The 20,469-nt window shown below is 41.1% G+C and overlaps 2 protein-coding genes across 2 annotated transcripts; one reads left to right on the top strand and one right to left on the bottom strand.

Annotated features, from left to right (window-relative positions):
• Positions 1-864: 864 nt before the first annotated feature.
• On the bottom strand, positions 865-11,928 carry slc26a11 (solute carrier family 26 member 11). Its single transcript, XM_085783675.1, has 14 exons — positions 11,695-11,928; positions 11,370-11,601; positions 10,495-10,687; positions 10,005-10,090; positions 8,983-9,202; positions 8,308-8,486; positions 7,967-8,039; positions 7,312-7,423; positions 7,158-7,213; positions 5,480-5,620; positions 5,269-5,396; positions 2,517-2,616; positions 2,282-2,415; positions 865-1,378 (listed from the first exon to the last, which is right to left on the bottom strand). Exons 2-14 carry the CDS (start codon positions 11,571-11,573, stop codon positions 1,229-1,231), a joined length of 1,776 nt encoding a protein of 591 aa, XP_085639801.1. The 5' UTR covers positions 11,574-11,601; positions 11,695-11,928; the 3' UTR covers positions 865-1,228.
• A 974-nt stretch (positions 11,929-12,902) lies between these two features.
• Positions 12,903-20,205, top strand: sgsh (N-sulfoglucosamine sulfohydrolase (sulfamidase)). The gene is made up of 9 exons (XM_085783801.1): positions 12,903-13,324; positions 14,601-14,761; positions 14,863-14,968; positions 15,060-15,439; positions 15,983-16,064; positions 16,179-16,382; positions 17,028-17,218; positions 18,943-19,160; positions 19,867-20,205. The coding sequence occupies exons 1-9, from the start codon at positions 13,240-13,242 to the stop codon at positions 20,048-20,050; spliced, it is 1,611 nt and encodes a 536-aa protein (XP_085639927.1). The 5' UTR covers positions 12,903-13,239; the 3' UTR covers positions 20,051-20,205.
• Positions 20,206-20,469: the final 264 nt, after the last annotated feature.

Here is a 20,469-nt window from a genome sequence, read left to right on the forward strand (position 1 = left end):
ACCACTTATCATATTGTTTGAGGGTATTGCAAAAAGAGGTTCAATAAGTTATTAATACAATGTGTTTGATAAAAACACAAATTGGGCATTCTTAAAGGCATCATATAGCCTACTTCGTGTATCATCTGTACATGTGTACAATTGTGCAACTACGCTACAACGTAAACATAACTATAACAAAGAAACACACATGCCTACACATGAAAATGTGAACTTTTATTCACTAAAAACTCCTGTATAAATGTGTAGTATGGGTTTAGATGGAATGATGTAATTGACCTGGGAATGATTAAAAACAGTGAATTGTTGGTACGGTTACTCTGTACATTCAGATTTTGTATCTGGCAGTACTATCACCTTCATCAATAAAACATGGAAGAGTAAATGCTCTGTTAGTAAAATATATATTTAAAGGGATATTTCAACATTTTGGCAAATTTGCTTTTCGTTTTTAGATCGGCGGGGCAGAGACGCAAGCTGCACGGTATTTCCACGTGTCCCTCATCAAACTAAGTACACAATCCAACAACTCCAAAACACTCAACACAAGTTGTGACCTGCAAATTCACCATGCTATAACGTATAATTATCTAACGTTACGACACATGAAGCAAATACTCTCGTAATATTACATTATTATTTCATAGTGTGGTGGATGTGCAGGTCACAGCTTGTCCATGAGAGTGTTTTGGAGTTGTTGGATTGTGTATTTAGTTTGATGAGGGAAACGTGGAAATACTGTGCAGCTTGCGCCTCTCCCCTGCCGATCTAAAAACAGTTTGCACTGACAATTAAAAGGCACCTACTCCTAAAACTATAGGGATTATGGCAATAGGAAAATTTGCAAAAATGTTGAAATATCCCTTTAAGAAATATTATTTCTCTCATTTCTTGCTCATTCACACAAAATGCAAAATGTCCATCAAAGCATATAAAACATACTACACGTGCCTAAACCCATGGTTTCGTGTCATGGTGATGTTGTGTAATCTGATGTTGTGCAATAATTTCCTTCCAGTAATTCCTTCCACAGAAGTCTGGGAGATAAGAAGTTGAGTGCAATCATTTCTTTTGACAGGAACAACTGGGATATCACTTGGCCCCTGGCAGTTGATGTGCATGTAACTGCCAATTGCTGGAGGTAGTTCATCACAGTTTTACGTCAGAACAGCTCAATAATCCCAGATCAGAAACTTCACAGATGAGTGTTGTTGCTACATTGTGTCTGTCAGTCATCTTCTTGCCGGTCTGTGATTGGATTGTTCTTATGTCTGTCATCGAGGCAGTTCCCTGACAACATCTGCAGCGCCGCATCCACACTGTGTGTGTACCTGAGGTCCTCAAGGTCAGCCGCCACAAGAACCTCCAGAACCGAGGGCTAAAGAAGTGTAAGACAGAACAACATTATATTCACTTTTTATACAACAGTTTTGTCCCAACCAAGTAACCAGGGCTTCTTACTACATGTATCATTCTTTAGGTTTTACATTAACTGTTACAGCGCAGTCACGTTGCATTAAAGCTCCAGTTGGTAAGTTGATGAAAGTGAAAAACTCCGCGACATGGTCGGAAACTTCAAGACAATACTCCGTCAGGTATCTTTATGAACCTCTGCCAAGCGCCCCACACACACACAGACTATATGTACTATGAATAATTATTACCAACTGAAGCTTTAACCTTATTATCTATCTTACATTAAAAAGATGCATGATCTAATCAAATATTTAAAAATGTAATTTACATTTGAATTAAATTATATATAGCGTCAGACAGGGCCGTTGCTAGGAATTCTGGGCCCCCTGAAAGAACACTAAAATGGGCCCCTGACCCCTGACTTTTCCACTTTTTTTCTTAGACTACGTATATATTATCAGTTTTTATTTAGCCTACTTTGTTTTGATGCTAATGCAGCATTACTATGAGTATTAGTCAGAGTCTTATGCAGAATAATTCAGTCATATAAAGATTAGACTACTGGGGTTTTTTGTGGGCCCCTAGAATGATCATCACCTTTCTCCCCTATACAACGGCCCTGGCGTCAGAATAGGATGATGGGAAGAATAAAAGTCTGAATACTTCAGTGCACACCTGAGGTGACATGTAGATAAAGTTGCAGCTGGTGAGTAGGTCAGGAAAATGTCCATTTGTTTCTTAGCAACAGTGCAGTGACAGCCATAATGTGTTTATTACTGTTTACTAATTATGGAAGTCCTACAACAATGTCTACACTGCTTGAACTGAGCCGTTATTGAAACGGATAACACATCATCAGTCGTACCTGCAATCTGCAAAAGACCAGTTGCACTTCTCGTAGTTTGAACTGCCTCAGCAGGTCCCGGAGCTGGCTGACCACTGTGTAGTCTATGATGCTGACATGATGGCAGTCCAGGACAACTGACCGCGGAGGAGAAACTGAAGGAGGGAGACAGGTACAGTAGGTAAGTAACCAGGAAAAACTGAAAGAGGAGAAGAGGTGGTGAAACAAGATGGATTATTAGCAAACAAGCCCTCACCCTGCAGAGCCTGGGTGTGTATGAAGTGGCTGAAATACTCTGTGGCAGGAAAACTCAGTCCACTGCTCAACTCCATCAGCAGGACTCCGTGGTCAGACAGCTGCACACAACAGACACACAATTGTGAGAACAAACAACTGGACTTCATTGGAGTAGGGCGGTGTTGGCCCAAAGTCCTCTGCCAGTTAATGTTGTGTTAGTGTTGTTGTGTGTGTCTGTCAGTGTGGAATCCCCCTGGTCAGAGGGAATCTGGGAATTGGAGGCACCTGACCACAGTCAGGTCCTATGGAGCATTGTTTAGTTTTGTTCTGCAGTTTTGTTTTCGTTGTGATTTGTGCTTAGGTAACGTAAATGGAGGAATTGGTAGCCACCTCTGTGACTGTTGTGACATCACTAAGATCTGAAGTGTGCAATATAATCTATAATCTACCTCAACATTCATTAAAACTACGTTACCTACAGTAAGCACTTTTTAAACAGGCACATGACACTTTTTTTTACCCTTGTTTTTAATTGTGTGATAATGGCTATGTGTGTGTGTCTTGTTGTGTGCCAACATATTTTTTTGTAGCAATACAATGACAAATAAACATCTTCATAATAAATAGTGATATTTCTGAATTGGAAATATCTCTACTATGTTACCATTGAGTAAAGGTGAGGATATGGATAAAACATTATGCCATGGTATATGTAATTTTTTTTTCAATATTATGGAAACATCTGCCTTTGGCTTTAAAAGCTATTTAATTGTCATTATCTCATCTGCTTGAAGGACCTCTTAGGGAATTTGTGATTTCTCAGAATCCAGTGACAGCTTGTTTCAGGTTAAGTTTAGGAAAGCTGTGGGTCTTGATGCTATTTTTGGGCGCACTTTGCACCACTGTGCTGTTCAACTCAGTGTGGTTTCCACAAGAATCTTTTGTTACTTGTTATGAATGTTTTTGAGAAGATTTTAAATAATTATATTTTGTGCTTTACTGAAGGAAAAGTGGATCCCTTGCAGTTTGCTTACCAACAAAATAAGGGTGATTTTATAGGCTACTGAACACTGTGTATAAGCACCTTGAAAATCCTGCTGTTTACGCAAGACTTTTATTTGCTGATTTTTTTCTGCTTTTAACAAAATGCAGCCCCACATCTTGATTGAAAGACATGCCTTTTGTTTTTGTTTTAACCTTCCTGGCCAGCTTCTCATGTTGATTTTAAAATTTCTTACAAATAGGGTCCAGCAGGTTTTTGTTAACAGGCTGTCCACAACATCGACAACACTTATCTTTACTTAATAGCACATAAACTGACCATTGCCCTGCATACCAGAGATTGATAAATGGTGTGAAGACAGTTACTTTTGTGCTTCTGTACAAGATTGCTTCAATCTCTGCCCTCAAAGCTTTCCTTTTCTTTCTTTTTTTCCTCTCTTCTCTTTTGTCCTTTTATTCTGTGTCCTTGTCTTGTTTTGTATGATTGCTAGTTGTTTGGGGTTTTGTTGATTGTATGTTCAATAATGATTTGTATGGACTGTTTTTTAAACCAAATTAAATGAAAAAAAAGAAAAAGAAAAAAAAGTTGATAAAAAAAAAAGACAGTTACCTAGACCTCAATGTTTTAAAAACAAAAGACATGCTTATTGGTTTTAGACACAACACTGTACATGGTGTAAATGTCATACGTGGTGAAGATGTTCAGGTTGTGGACTCCAGATAAATATCTTTGATTGTAAACTGAGGTATGACACAAACACCAGAGTCCATTGTCAAACCAGGTCAACAGAGGAGTTACTTGCTAACGAAACTGAACTCTTTTAATGTCAATGGGAGGATCCTAACTCGTTTTTATTGCTACTTCATCAAAAGTCTTTTAACCTTTTTCTTTTATTTGATGGTTTAGTGGTTTATCCATTGAAGATAAGAACAGTCTGCAGATCATCAATAAATTCTACATTGGAGACGTGTGTTCCCTTTGGGAGCATCAGGTGGTAAAGAAGGTAAAGTGTAATATCAGCCAACCCCTCCATGCTCTGCCTCCCGAGTTCTCCCTGATGCCCTCAGGCCGTCGTTTTTATGCACCATCAAGGAGAACTAATTGTTTCTCCAGATCTTTTATTCCTTCTGCTATTTAGCTGTTAAACTCTGATAGTAGTTTTTAAAATAGTCTTACAAGTGCTTTTACATGATAGTCATGTCACACAATGTTATTTATTACCTGTGTGTCTGACCCCTGACTGTGTGGACTGATTGAACGTATGTAAGGTTATAGGTAAGCTGCTAATGAATTAATTGCCCTTACTGGAATCTATAAAGTCTTCTGAAGTCTGAAGTCTGAAATATAACCCTTCCATCAGCCAATATAAAGGGTGTCGTGTCTTTTTTCCTACAACGTTCCAGCTGCAAAGAGGAAAGTACAAAGCTCATAACCCCAGGTTACAAGATGATGATGAAAATCTCCTGATAGTCACAGATTCTGGCTCTTGGAAGTTATGTATAGCGCTCTTTGAGGCTTTGACTGTGAGGAGTGGTTTAAATAAGAAATTGAACCGTCTTGAATTTAGCTCAGTTTTACTGGTTGGTTGGCTGAACCATTCACTCTTTTGGTGACTGCACCTGCACACTGCGAAAGCAAATGACTGCTGTCTCTTTAGGGAAAACAATAAGAGCAAACTGTCTATGCTGCCTTTGAGGGGTTTGATATGCTTCACAGTTCACCCACCGTCCTGTATAGATGAATAAAGTAGGCTTACATGTACATGTACCTTTATCTGGGGTCTGGCTGTGTTGTACAGCAGCAGGACTCCAGATACAGCCACACCTCCTACGATGCCGTACTGCACCTGCCAGAAACTCATCAGGAACGTCACCATGAACGGCAGCAGGTCCAGCTCTGTGGACGACACCGGCACCAGACTTCAACATCAAACAGATACATTGTGAAACACTGAAGTTTAAAACTGAGCCAACACCTACTGCGAATCCTCCACATATTAACCACCACACGGTAATCCACCATCGGAGCTACGGCGCAGATGATGACAGCAGCCAGAGAGGCTTTAGGGATGTAGTAGAAGGCCGGCATGAGGAAGGCCAGGGATAGCAACACGATCACACCTGTAAAAAAAAAAAAAAAAAAAAAAAACAGGGAAAGAGAGAGAGAGAAGGTGATATTTAGTGAAACTGAGGAATATGTATAAATTCAGCAGGAAGACTGGGAATGCTAAGTCACATAAATACAATAATTTGATGTTATAAATTAAACAGATAAGTAAATGACAATTTTCTTTGTGTTTTCATTGGTTAAAAGAGGTTGACATTGTAGACAGGAAACACCATGACTTACGTATGGTTCCTGTTTTAGAGTGCTCACTTAAAATCCCTCATGGCTGTATCATTTATTTAGTGACTTCATGAACAGCATGATGGTGGAGAGGAGGTGACAGTAAAAAAGACCAGATTAATATTAATTCTCAGTGCCTGTGTGTGAGCCTTATAAATTGCCTGTACTGATGTTGAATTGAATTGATGTCAGTGTTTTGTAATCTGTCATATCTGCTACTGTAAAGCTTGTGTATGAAGTTTTCATTGACACCTCTACATCTGACCTCCATGACAACTCCCACACTGACAAGGAAAAAGGAGGCAAAGGGAGAAGCATGTGTCTGCAGACCTGGAGTCCTGCAGAGTCAGACCCCCGCACTTGTGGACCCGCATATTCAGACCCCTTGGTTTTTTGCTACAGCGCCACCTGTTTTCTATGGTAATGGATACAGATATGATAGATACGAAATATGGACAATATTGGCAGTAGGAATGTGAGTATTGAACGTGAATCACATTGTTTGTTTAATGTCATACAAGTTTTTGTCCAAAATGTATGTGACAGTGTAACAAACGTTTGACCATAATACGTTTACAATTACTACGATGGTCTTATATGCACATCAAATACAATATAATAGGCTAAGCAAGCTTAGCTTTTTTTTTTTTTTTGGAAGCTCGCTTGGACGGCACATTTAACTTAATGAAACTGAGATACTTTTAATACTGTGTGCTTTAAAACAGAAATAAAATTGTATGTGTGTGGGCCAACGTGTTTATAAAATATAAAATGTCATGCTTTTGTAGATACATTTTCGACAAAAACTTTAATGACATTAAACGAACAATGTGATTCACGTTCAATATTGACGTTCCTACTGCCATCCATATTGTCCATATTTCATATCTGTCATATCTGTATCCATTAGCATACAAAACCAATAGTAACCCCATGCTATAGAACATTTAAAAGCATTTTATTTCATTATAGGCTGTTAAAAAAGTTTTAAAGTGTTCCAAGCTTCACACACAATTTTAGTTTTTTTTAACACTTGTAAAAGCGCGTTATAAATACATTTATTATTAGTTTTAGTTTTATTTGGATTTTTCCCTGTCAAAAAACCATAGTGTGGGTCCAGACTGTGCAGTCAACCATTAGTTAAGGGGTCTGAACGTGCGGGTCCACAAGTGTGGGAGTCTGACTGTGCAGTTCTCTGGGTCTGCAGCCATATACTATTGGGCAAAGGAGCAAAGGGGAGCGGTGGAGATAAAATATGATTCCACCACTAGAGGGTGTAGCAGACCCACAGGTGGAGGAGTCAGGACTCACTGGTGATGATCCCTCCTGCTGGGGAGCAAACCCCGGTCTGAGAGTTCACAGCTGTCCTGGATTTGAAGAGAAAACATGACACAGTAAATATATCTCTCTCTCTCTCTCTCTCTCTCTCTCACACTCACACACACTCACACACACTCACACACACCTGCCAAAGCTGCCAGTGACAGGGTAGGCTGACACAAAGGACCCCATGATGTTGGTTACACCGATTGCCAGTAGCTCCTGGTTGGCATCGATCTTGTAGTCGTTCTGGCTCGCTGAGGACAAACAGGAGGTTCAAGAGGAAACATTCTTTCTTTAGCTGCCTTCATTCAGATTAGTTGTCGCCAAGGCTTCAACTAATGGGGATCCATATCAAACCATTAACAATAAACAATTCTACTGCTGCTAGTATACTGTGTAGAAAATAATTTTGCAACAGTAATTAATATGTTTCCATAAAAGGGCTTTGACTCATTTAATGAATGGAGATGATAAATCTACATGTGGATGTTTCTTTTCTGTGTTGCAATGCTAACATTTGGTGATCATTGTAGTAACAAAGTCCAGTGGCTGAGACTGATGGACATGGTGTAATTATTTTTGCTAATATTTAGTTATAAACCAAAATAATGGATCTGGGTAACTGAAAAAAATTAAGGGACCACAAATTATGCACCAAATTTCCTGGATATTGCTCTTCTAGTTTCTAAGATATTTCACTCAAACTAATTCAGTCCAGATCGAACTAATGGACTAACCAACAGACTGACATCGGGCATCATTTGAGCCACACTGACAGCAGGGATAAAAACACTTACCAAAAGCTTTTGCAATGGCAATGCTCTCTAACAGACCCATGAAAGGAATCACAGCAAGCCCTCCTCCAAAGTCCTACACACACACACACACACACACACACACACACACACACACACACACACACACACACACACACACACACACACACACACACACCACACACACACACACACACACACACACACACACACACACACACACACACACACACAAAAAAAACAGCAGAGTCAGTCATTTTTCTGCAGAACAGGAGAAATCTCAGGAAGTGAAAGTTACAACACAACAATATATAAAACCTTCTGCCTTCATCTTGTTACTGGCCCTTCTCTCTGCTCTTTACCTCTACAATCTCTCCAAAGGAGACGATGGTGCCGTTGCTGGTGGTGTCTGAGGTGGGTGGGAGACTGAATGGCGGGAGCCCCTGGGAAATTTTTCCAGTGATTGTGAACACGTGGTAACCATAGGCATCCCAGGAAAAAGCTATGATGGCGGCAGCAACAACCACCAGGGCGTTACGCACTGACAGAGACAGAGAGAGAAGGAGAACAGAAGTCATGTTAATCTTTGGTCAAATAAACACTGTACTAGGGCTGCAACTAACAATTATTTTTATCATCGATTAATCTGTCGATTATTTAAATGATTAATCAATTAGTTGTCTGGTCAATAAAGTGTTAAAAAATGTTGAAAAATGTCACTCAGTGTTTCCCAAACCACAAGATGAGGTCGAGATACTCAGTTTATTGTCATAAAGGAACGAATAAACCAGAAATATTTGCGTTTAAGAAGCTGGAGTCAAAGAATTTGGACTTTATTTCTTAAAAAACGACTCAAACCGATTGTTCGATTATCAGAATAGTTGACGATTAATCTAATAATCGATGATTGTGCGATTAATCGATTAATTGTTACAGCTTTCCACTGTACATGCTTGTGAAGAGGACAGATTCATACAGTCATACAGGCACAACACACACACACACACACACACACACACACACACACAGGTACTGACTGGTAGCAACGGCCCACACTAGTTTCCTGGCGATTCTGGAGCAGCGCGGCCCGGCGTTGTCTGAATCCAGACTCATCTTCATAAACATCAACATGACTAACAGGCCGAGACAAAGTAGACCCAGGACCACATCCCCTATCCTGGCCTCTGGGATCTTGTAGAAGGTGTAGTAAACCTCCAGGTAGAACGGGTGGGGGATGTTTTGAAGTCCCAGAATATTCTACAAACAGAAGCAATCAGACTGAGATCAGCTGAAACCACAGAGCTGTGAAAGCAGTGGGTGAACTAAAAGATGAGGTCTCTCTCCAAGTCCATAAACCAAGATAAAATGGAAATGTTTAATTATGTTCCACCCACTTCTATGTTTGGCAGTCTGACTGTACCAAACATAGAAGTGGGTGGAACATAATTAAACATCTAGCAGCAGAACTTCAGAGAGCATGAAAAGAAATAAAGCTGTGTCGAGAACAAGAAAGTACTGTATTATTTTTTTCTTTCAAATGTAACATTATCTGCCGACATGTGACATAAATCCAACACAGAGCTGGTTCCCTGTTCCAGCTCAATGTAACTAACAAGCTGATTCTGAATCAGACAACTAATAAAGTAAATAAAGTCATTTGTATTCGTATTCGGAATATTCTCTTTCTCCATTATGTGACAACTGAACCCAGCTGTTCTGTAAACTGTATACTGGTGTAAAGCCCAAATGACATTTAATTGATTTGATAATTAACAGAAATGTTATCAATATCAAAAAGCATATACATAATACTATTATTATCATTGTGAATGTTGATTTGAGGCGCTATACGTAGGTTTTCTGTGCTGCTATAGTGCTGAAGTGATATTTGACAGTTCATATTTTGTTGATTGATGTCAATTATTTATTCTTTCCTTTAGTCATTGTTTATATGGTTTTGTGAATTTAATGTAATAATAAAAATAACACCGTGTCTTTGAGTATTGTCATAAGATAGTGAGTGTAGGAATTGGTGGCTTTGTGTGTGTTTAACGTTCACCTTGACCTGGCCAAAGCCAATAGTTACTGCAGCAGCACAAGTGAAGCCTTTTATTACAGGGAAAGAGATGAAGTCCAACAGGAAGCCTGCAGAGGAAAAGCAAGGCAATGAATGATTGACACAGCTGTGACCCTTGCTACAAAAATAAAAGCACGTTTGAGAGCCACACATTTTTGAAACTGTGTGTGGTTTTGCACAGGAAGTTGTTGATGTCATTGGAGTAAGTGACTTCCTTGCACTTGCAAAGTAACATCCAACTTGTCATCATACAAAATAGTAACGTTATTACTGTTTTTTCACTGGGTCTTGATATAGATATAAATCAATGTCAAACACTGTGGCTCATTGTGGAGAAAAGTTGTATTTTAATTTGCTAAAAATTCACCCACTTGGGTCCCGAGTTTGTCTAAATTAAGAAAACCACCAAAAAAACAAAAAAAACAAAGCTGGTATCACAGGGTTTTCACATGACCTCAGCTGCTCCCCTCACCTAATCTCAGTAATGCCATTACAGCCTGGATGAGTCCACAGAGGAGGCTGAGGAGTACGGCACGGTGTGGCTGCCCCCCCACCACAGAAAAACACAGGAGGGACATGATGGCTGTGGGACCCAGAGTCACGTCCTTAGAGGTCCCCAGCAGGGTGTAGATGAACCCCCCCATGAAGGCAGAGTAGAGTCCGTACTGTGGAGAGAGGTGCCTTTAGATTAAAGGAGGAATAACAGTGCAACGAAAGCTTAAAGGGATAGTAATAACATTTTGGCAAACAACTCCATCTCGTAACGCTCCGCTATTATCTCATAGCGTGGTGAATGTGCAAGTCACAACTTGTCCACAAGAGCGTTTTGGAGTTGTTGGATTGTGTATTTGATGAGTTTGATGAGGGAAACCAAGAAATCCCATTAGCCTCCATAGCGTAGCTCTTAGCAGCTTGCGGCTCTGCTCCGCCGTTCTAAAATAGCTTGCACTGACAATTAAAGGTAACAAACTTACTCCTAAAACTATAGGGATTATGGCAATGGGCCAATTTGCCAAAATGTTGAACTATCCCTTTAATTAATCAATGTTTAACATCCCTGTCCACTGAATATTGCTTCACTTGCATGTTTGAGCTTGACTGTGCAGAAAACTGCAGAGTTTGTGTTCACATGTATCTGCTGCACTGTGTTCAGGTTAAACTTCAGTTTAAGGTGTGTTCATACAAGCAGGAGTCATGACATCACAACTAGTTTGTAAACCAGATGTTGCCCATGGGCAGTGTGACTGGACAACAATTTGATCAAACTGAATGAAGCTGAATTGAATATTTAATGAGAATTTCATCAAAAACATGAACCTTCACAGACAAGACTCGGCTGGGACTCACTTGCACAGGAAGGCCAGCTACCTCGGCGTAAGCCAGCGCCTGTGGTACAGTTGTCAGTCCAACGGTGAGGCCTGCGAGCAAGTCCATCTGAAGCCACCTCAGTCTGTACCTGGGCAGCCAGGACAGGATGGGCAGCCAGGCCTTCAGGGTGCTGTAGGAGCAGCAGCGCCGGGCCGACACTCGCCTCAGCAGAGGGCGATCCATCGTGAGGTAAAAGTTAGAGGTGAGAAACCTAGAGGAGAGAGGGTAAGATGGTGAGCAAACAGATAAACCAAGTTACACATCTAAATATGGTCATGTTAATAATAGAATAAAAGTCACTTACACAACAGTGAGAATTTCTCTGCTGTTTTAAATGTCACTCATTGGATTTTATGGAAATGATGCTGGGTTTCTCTGGTTTGGGTGGATTCGTCCCTCTCCACAGACACAGCGCTCAGGGAAACTCAACAAAGATGTGCTTAGTGCACACCCATGTATCAGTTTTGTGAGTTTTCCTCGACAAATACACAGCTCAGCAAAGGGAGCAGGCGCCATATCGTCACATGCATGCTGTGATCTGTCCGTGACGGAAAAAACAACAACAAAAGTCAACCTCCTGCATGCTGCCAGGTTGTATAGACAATATCCATCTGTGGACAGGTTTGTCTAGTATTTTAATAAGGCAACCTGTGATCTTTGACCTGAACAGGCTCTCAGGGCATGATGATCATATGATGATCATATGATTGGTCAGTGCTTTGCATACCTGACTCTGACCTACGATTGTTTTACAACACACAGAACTTCTTCTCCACAGTCACCTACGGGTCATAAAACTCCCTGACTAAGAAATATCCGCACACATATTCCTCTTTGTCATAATAATGTTTCTTCTCGAGGCAACATAACAATTCTGACACAATGTCACCTATTTCAATATGGAAAACAATAAGTCCGAAGAGGTCAAAACTCAAACTTGAAGAAAACAGAAGGATATAAATATGAGGATAAATATGAAACAGCAAATATGTGAACACATACACAGACAATATATACACAGTTCCTCTGTTTAAATAAATTGGGATGTGTTTTGTGACTAGCCTGATGAATTCAATAGGACAAAACACATTGAACAAAGTTCTTTTGTTTACTGCATGTGTTGCTGGGGTTTTAACCTCTTTCGATGATCTGACTGCTGCACTGACAAGGTGGAAGAACAAGAATAACTTGAATCAAACAGTAAGACGTGTGACTGGGTTAGAATAAACAGAACAAAATTAATTAGGTTATAGAGCAGAACAGGACTGAACAGAAAAAAAACAATAGAGTAGAGTAGAATAGAATAATGTGCAAAGACAATAAAAAAGAAACAGAACAGTTAAAAAAGCACAGTAGAAGCTGCACCATTGAGTAGAACAGAAAATGTAAGAATAGAATAGAATAGAATAGAATAGAATAGAATAGAATAGAATAGACAAACCACAGCACTTGGTCTGGAAGAAAAGAGGTGGAGTAGATCAGATGAGAATAGAAGAGTAGAGTGTAGCTGACAGTCTCACCGGCTCCGTCCTCCAGACTCCAGACTCAACTCATCCGTGGTTCAGCACTGATTTCCCCCTCAGATCCACTCAGTCAACCCGTTTCTCCTTTTACTGAAACCACTTCCACTTCCACTGATGAGGCGCGAGACCGGAGAGAGGTTCCTGTTTTCTCTCCTCACGTGACCTCCGTCACGTGACCACGGGTTGTTTGCGGAAGAAGACGAGATGAGTTCACCGCTCTCAGATCAGACTGCTGTAGTGTCCGACTGATCGGGACTCCCCGTGTGTTTCCATGGTGACGACAGATAAGAGAGGCAATCACCTTCATCATCATCATCATCATCATCATGCTGCTGCAGCTGCTTGGTCTCGTGCTGACATGTTGCTGCTGCACCGGGGAGGCAGCAAGAAGAAACGTCCTCCTGATCATCGGTGAGTTACTGTAACTCTTCTGTCCACAGGGAAAAACACGTGACACAGGAGGAGGTGGTGATGAGACAAACACACTGGTGGTAGTTTATTAGCTACAACCTGGCTAATAGGCTACAACAGTGTCACAAAGCTTCACTTTGTCACTTCGTCACACCCAGTCTGTCACTAATTCCCTTCTATGTTATTTCTACCACTCTGTCCACAGTCCTGTCAGTGAGGGAGGCTGAAGGACAAAAACACCTCTATGCAAAATGCAGCCTCAAAAACCACAAGAGTTCAATCAACACACCTTTAACACTGTTATAATATAAAGTGAACATCATAACCTTCATAAAGGATGACTCATGGCTGCACTCTTGCACAAGACTGCTCCTTATAAACATACAACTGACTCTAGTGTCTATTATGCATGGATAAAGTCTTGTGTATGTGATTCGTTTTATTGTTTTAGAGCTTAAAATACATTTTTAAGTATCATATAATAGAAAGATCTCCTTTTGCGCCACACTGCACAGTTTCCCTAATGATTTATACAAACGTTGTGAAGAGGATTAGGTAACTATATGAATCAGTACACTACATAGGAAATACATTGTGGTCAAAATTATGTGGACATTCCCGCCCATATCAACTGATAGACAGTGGATGGTTTTCATGGTTTAGTCCAGGACCAGTTGTTCCACTCAAGGGAAATCCTAAAGCAACAGCAGGTGTGTACAGATCCCTGACCTTTAACCCTGTCCAACGCCTTTGGGGCGACCCTCGTTGCCCAACACCAGCAGCTGACCCCCTGAGAAGAGTAGACATGTTTTCATTTCATTTCATTTCAAACCTTTATTTGTTGAGAGCAGGCTCTCTTTTTCAACGATGCCCTGATTACAGAGATGAAAACAACACAATAGCAACACCGACCAACCAAAACAAGCAAACAAACAAAACCAAACACAGTTATAAACAAAGTATGAACATCAAGTGTCAGAATTAGAAATACATTGAGCAGACACAAGGAAAACAGCATATACAGTAATTGAGGGTCTCAGCTTCAGGAAAAGCAAGTACACTTAGTATGAAAGGCAGAGTCAAAAAGACTCCTGAAGGATTCCACTGAAATAAACAGTTTCAGTTTTAGCGAATCCTGCAGTTTATTCCACTTGTCCAGGGCAAAGAAACTAAAAGCTTTCTTTCCTCCCTCTGTGTTTACACGTGGAATGTCTAACCTAATAAATGATGCTGAATGTCCACATCCTGACGTGACGCTGTGTGTTCCCTCCTCCAGCTGATGATGCGGGCTTTGAGACGGAGGTGTACAACAACTCTGTGGTCCACACCCCCCACCTGCGCTCTCTGGCCCAGCGCAGCCTGGTCTTCACCAACGCCTTCACATCTGTCAGCAGCTGCTCCCCCAGCCGCTCCACCATCCTCACGGGGCTGCCACAGGTACACACACACACACACACACACACACACACACACACACACATGGTTACCTCTTGTTTGTTCATAAAGCCACAGTACTTATGTGTGTCCTGTGTTTCCAGCATCAGAACGGCATGTACGGCCTTCACCAGGGCGTCCATCACTTTAACTCTTTTGACAATGTACAAAGTTTGCCGCTGCTCCTCAGCCAGGCCGACATACACACAGGTAAACAACAAAGAGACCGTGTTATCTCAAGTCTAGATAAACACACACTAAACTGACCTTTTCTTCTTTTTTCACTCTCTTACTCCTCCAGGTATAATTGGGAAGAAGCACGTCGGTCCTGGATCTGTATACCCTTTTGATTTTGCCTACACGGAGGAAAACAACTCGGTCCTCCAGGTGGGCAGGAACATCACCCGCATTAAACTCCTCGTACGCAAGTTCTTCCAGACGCACAAAGAGGAGGCCATCCAGCGAAGGCAGAAGAAAGAAGAGAACCACGGAGATGATGACGATGATAAGAGAGATGAAGAGAGGCCGTTTTTCCTCTATGTTGCCTTCCATGACACCCACCGATGTGGACATTCACAGCCCCAGTATGGAGCCTTCTGTGAGAAGTTTGGGAACGGTGAGATGGGAATGGGAAGAATACCTGACTGGACACCACAGTATTACACACCAGAACAAGTGAAGGTCAGTGATACAACAGTTGTATAGAAACAGGTACATGTTAAAGGGATAGTTCAACATTTTGGCAAATTGGCCCATTGCCATAATCCCCATAGTCATAGCAGTAGGTTTGTTACCTTTATTTGTTGGTGCAAGCTATTTTTAGAACGGCGGAGCAGAGCCGCGAGCTGCTCAGAGCTACGCTGCTTTCTTGGAAACCAAGAAATCCCATTATCTATTATCTCGTAGTGTAGCTCTGAGCAGCTCGCGGCTCTGCTCCGCCGTTCTAAAAATAGTTTGCAATGACAAATAAAGGTAACGAACCTAATAGGGATTATGGCAATTGGCCAATTTGCCCAAAATGTTAAACTATCCCTTTAAGGGTTGTATGTCTGAACAGGACTTTTTCTACCAAGAAATAATTTTCTAACAGAAACTATGAAGTGATGCAGGTGACAGGTTCTACCTCCTCTGGCTCTAATACTCTCATCTAGAAATGACATATACATAAGTTATCCATGAATCATAACATGTTATTCTGGTCTGTCCTCGTCTCATGTCCCTCAGGTTCCTCCTTTTGTGCCGGACACTCCTGCAGCACGAGCCGACTTGGCTGCACAGTACACAACAGTTAGCAGGCTGGATCAGGGTGTGTAGCAAATACTTACAAAGTACATGCACAGAAAAAATGACAGAAAGTGGACTAGAGAAAAGTCCTTTACCATGAAACACTCACCTGTAGTGCTGTAAACCTCCTCTGCAGGTATTGGTTTAGTGCTGCAGGAGCTCAGGGACGCTGGTTACGAGAACGACACCCTGGTCATCTACAGCTCAGACAACGGCATCCCCTTCCCCAACGGCAGAACCAACCTGTACAGCTCTGGGACGGCAGAGCCCATGTTGGTGTCCTCTCCAGAGCACAGGGAGCGATGGGGAGACACCAGCCAGGCCTTCGTCAGCCTTCTAGGTAAGAAATGGATTAAAGCTCAGTGCACAAAGCAGGATCCAGTTTAGTGGCAACGCCAGGGGCTCCTCACCAGTTTATTTCCTAAATGAGCAATAAGTTGTGAGCAATTACAATAAAGAAGTGTTGTTTTTTTCTAATATTGTTTAACTATACAGCCTAATGACTCTGAAGCCTATTTATAGACTAAAGAGTGAAACAAAAAAAGCAAAACTCTGGACTAACAGATAGTCTTTTAGTCTTTACTTTATCATACTGTGATCTCTCAGGCTTATCTTGCTTCCTGCTCCTCAGTTCAGCACCATCGGTTCATTCACATCAACAGACAGTGACGCGAGTGTTTTTGTCTTTACAAAGTGGCCACAAGAGGGAGACCTGGCCACGATGCTTCAGAAACAGATCTCAGATGAACTGAAATGATTCTCACAGCAGATAATAATGAAATGTAAATGTGAAAATAATGTCAATTATAACAGGAAACAACTGTAAAGACAGTAGGCAGCTGCTTAATGTGATATAATAATAGATTGCGGACATTTAATTTTACACTTTAACATTTGCATTTGTCAATGTCCTAAGAAAAACTAACATAGAGACTATTGTCTTTTATTCTTTTTTCTCCTTCTCCCTCTCTTTTTTTTTTGGCAGACATCACTCCTACCATTCTGGACTGGTTCTCCATCCCCTACCCGTCCTACAGCCTGCCCAGCAGCCTGCCCAGCAGCCTGCCCAGCAGCCCCTCCGCCCTGGTCCATCTGACTGGTCGCTCCTTACTGCCGGCTCTGGTCACTGAGCCCAGCCACTGGTACACTGTCTACAGCAGCCAGTCCCTGCACGAGGTCTGTGAGCAGCGTTTCAGCCACTGTCAGAGACAGACTCAAATTTCACTTTTTTTTTTTCAAATTTATTAAAGGATAACCCCTTGAGATGCATCATCTCGTCTTCCAGGGGGTCCTATACCATATACCATATATCAAAACAATCAGACAATACAATCACATACAACACAAAACATACACTTAAAGTGTGCACAACAGCGCCCGAATCCCTCCCGCCCACCCCACCATACCCCATCAGCCCCTAACCCCATCACAAGGGCAAAAGAAAGGTAAAAATACATGAAAATAAAATAAATAAAAATAAAAAACTAATAGCAACAGCGAGGGGTCTGAAACAAGGACATTAGTGAGGTCTTGAACAGATGGGAGGAAGTGACAGATCTAATAGATGGTGGTAAATTATTCCAGTCAGAGGGGGCTTTGTGTTTGAAAGCACGTCTACCAATTTCTTTTGAGGTTCTTGGGACGAAAAAAAAATAGCTGATGCGAGTGTCTGACAGAGTAAGATGGTCGGTAGGGGACTAGATATTGTTTTAGGTAAAGTGGATAATTAAAGTGGACACATTTATAAATAAACTGAAGCCAATGAAATTGTCGCCTACTGTTAAGAGGAAGCCAGTCAAGGTTTTGATACATAATATAATGATGGGTTCTTTAAGGACATCTTAAGACAAATCTACAAATACTGTTAAATGCAACATCAAGAGAGTGTACATAGGTATTTCTCTGCTGTGTTTTGGTATATGGTGTCAGCATAGTCCATTATTGGTAGTAGCAGCTGGGTGGAGATTATTTTCCTTACTTGAAGAGTGAAACAATTTATGGAACGATAAAGTATGCTGAGATTACGATTTATTCTATTTACTACAGATTCAATGTGTGGCTTGAATGTTAAAGGGATAGTTCACCCAAAATTCAAATTTCACTCATTATCTAGTCACCCTCATGTTGACTAAGAGCTGTGAGAATTTTCAGAGTCCTCTGTGCCTTCTCTGAGTTACGGGGGGGGGGTCCGCGCAGCAGTATTTGTCCATATAATGGTTGTCAATGGATACCAACTTTCTTCGTCCAAAAAGACACACCAAAAAACATCCAAATACCTCCATACTGCTCGTCTGTAATGTCCCTCTTGTATTGAAGCCCCGACATGAGAAATTGTTCCGCCGGTCAGTGCAAATCACGCGAGATTTGCACTGACACATGAAGAGCAGTGAACCGAGACACTGGGAGCTTCTGCTACAAACAAGCTTAAAATATTATTATTATATTTTTATTTTTACTTATTTAATTTTTTTAATTTTCAGAACAATTTCTCATGTCGGGGCTTCAATACAAGTGGGACATTACACACAAGCAGTATGGAGGTATTTGGATGTTTTTTGGTGTGTCTATTTGGACAAAGAAAGTTGGTATCCATTGACAACCATTATATGGACAAATACTGCTGCGCGGACCCCCCCGTAACTCAGAGAAGGGACGGAGGACTCTGAAAATTCTTACAGCTCTTAGTTGACATGAGGGTAAGTAGATAATGAGTGAAATTTGAATTTTGGGTGAACTATCCCTTTAATGTAGTGTCGATCCAAAGACCCAGGTATTTGAATGTGTCCACTTTTTCAAGGGGAGTACTGTACCATCATTAAAGCAGACAGACAGTTCAGCAGACTCTGATAAAAGGAGTCTAACACAAGCCCCTGACTGCTCCACTGTCAATCTGATTGCAGGTAACCATGTACTACCCGACCCGCTCCGTCCACCAGGGGGCGTACCACCTTCTCCACAACCTTCACTACCGCATGCCCTTCCCCATCGACCAGGACCTGTACGTGTCCCCCACCTTCCAGGACCTGCTGAACCGCAGCAGGCAGGGTCAGCCCACACACTGGTTCAAGAGCCTGCAGCAGTATTACTACAGAGAGCGCTGGGAGCTGTACAACTCCAGGTCTGTGACAGATATTGACTGTGATCATTCACAGATAAAACCTTTATGTTTAGATCAAAGTCTGCACATCAGTACCCGACAACACCAACACCCTCTGATTCAGATGAGATAAACCTGTAGCACACAATAGTTTAGTGATTAAGTGATCGGGGGAAGGATCAGGAGTTGAGGAAAGAAAATGTAATGAGTCACAAGAAGAAAAAAGTGTGATTCTCCTGCAGTTTCTAAAACATGGCAGAGAGATCATCTGAAGTGTCTATCTATCTATCTATCTATCTATCTATCTATCTATCTATCTATCTATCTATCTATCTATCTATCTATCTATCTATCTATCTATCTATCTATCTATCTATCTATCTATCTATCTATCTATCTATTTATTCAATGATAGTTTCTCCTTTAAAATCATGTAATGTGTTGCCTACGTACATTTAAAATATGTGTCATTATGATATTATATATTAATATGTTTTTGTAATTACTGGGTTTTGCTCCTTTGTCTGTGGTTGTTATATAAAATGCTCTTTATAAGAGGCTATATTTCCTAGTTTCCAGCACTTATAATTGGTTACAGTAATGTTTTATTTACAGCGGAGTGTTTTAAACCATTTGATTAGAGTTGATCATTTCCGCATGAATAAATTGAAGTGAAATGTTTCTGCCTCTTTACGCTGTTTTAATATGCAACATCTCACCAACACAGGACAGACCCACTGGAAGAGAAGAACCTGGCGTCAGACCCGTCATACAGCACCGTGCTGGAGAGCCTGAGGCAAAGTCTGCAGAAGTGGCAGTGGGATACAGGAGACCCCTGGGTCTGTGGACCAGACTATGTCCTGGAGGACAAACTGGAGCCACACTGCAGACCACTTTACAATGGACTCTAATGGACCCTATAATGGTATTTTCATTTGTCCTGACAATTTCCACAAACATGAACACATTCATCTTATGGGAGTAGAGGATTGTTTATTTGTGTTTTATATTTTTATATGTCAATGCTGCTTTTATTGCTCAATAAAAATGTAAAGTTAAGTTTTCTTAATTGCTGAGATTGTTTAATGTTCATCTTTTCGTCTTTATGTTACTGGATAATGTCATCACAGTCGGAGGCAGTGGTCCTTCTTATCTGTGTCTGTACATTTAAGATAAATTTCCCCAGAATCCAGACCAGTCATAATGGAGAGGCAACATGGATACACAGTATTTGACCAGTTTCTGTTGTTATTGAATTGATGAACTGCAGCTGCATCAGTCTCTGTCTTAATCGTCATCATTGCTCCCTGTGACTCTCCCTGATCCGCTG

This window comes from Trachurus japonicus, chromosome 1 (assembly GCF_045865225.1).
Source record: "Trachurus japonicus isolate A0001 chromosome 1, Traja_1.0".
NCBI lineage: Eukaryota > Metazoa > Chordata > Actinopteri > Carangiformes > Carangidae > Trachurus > Trachurus japonicus.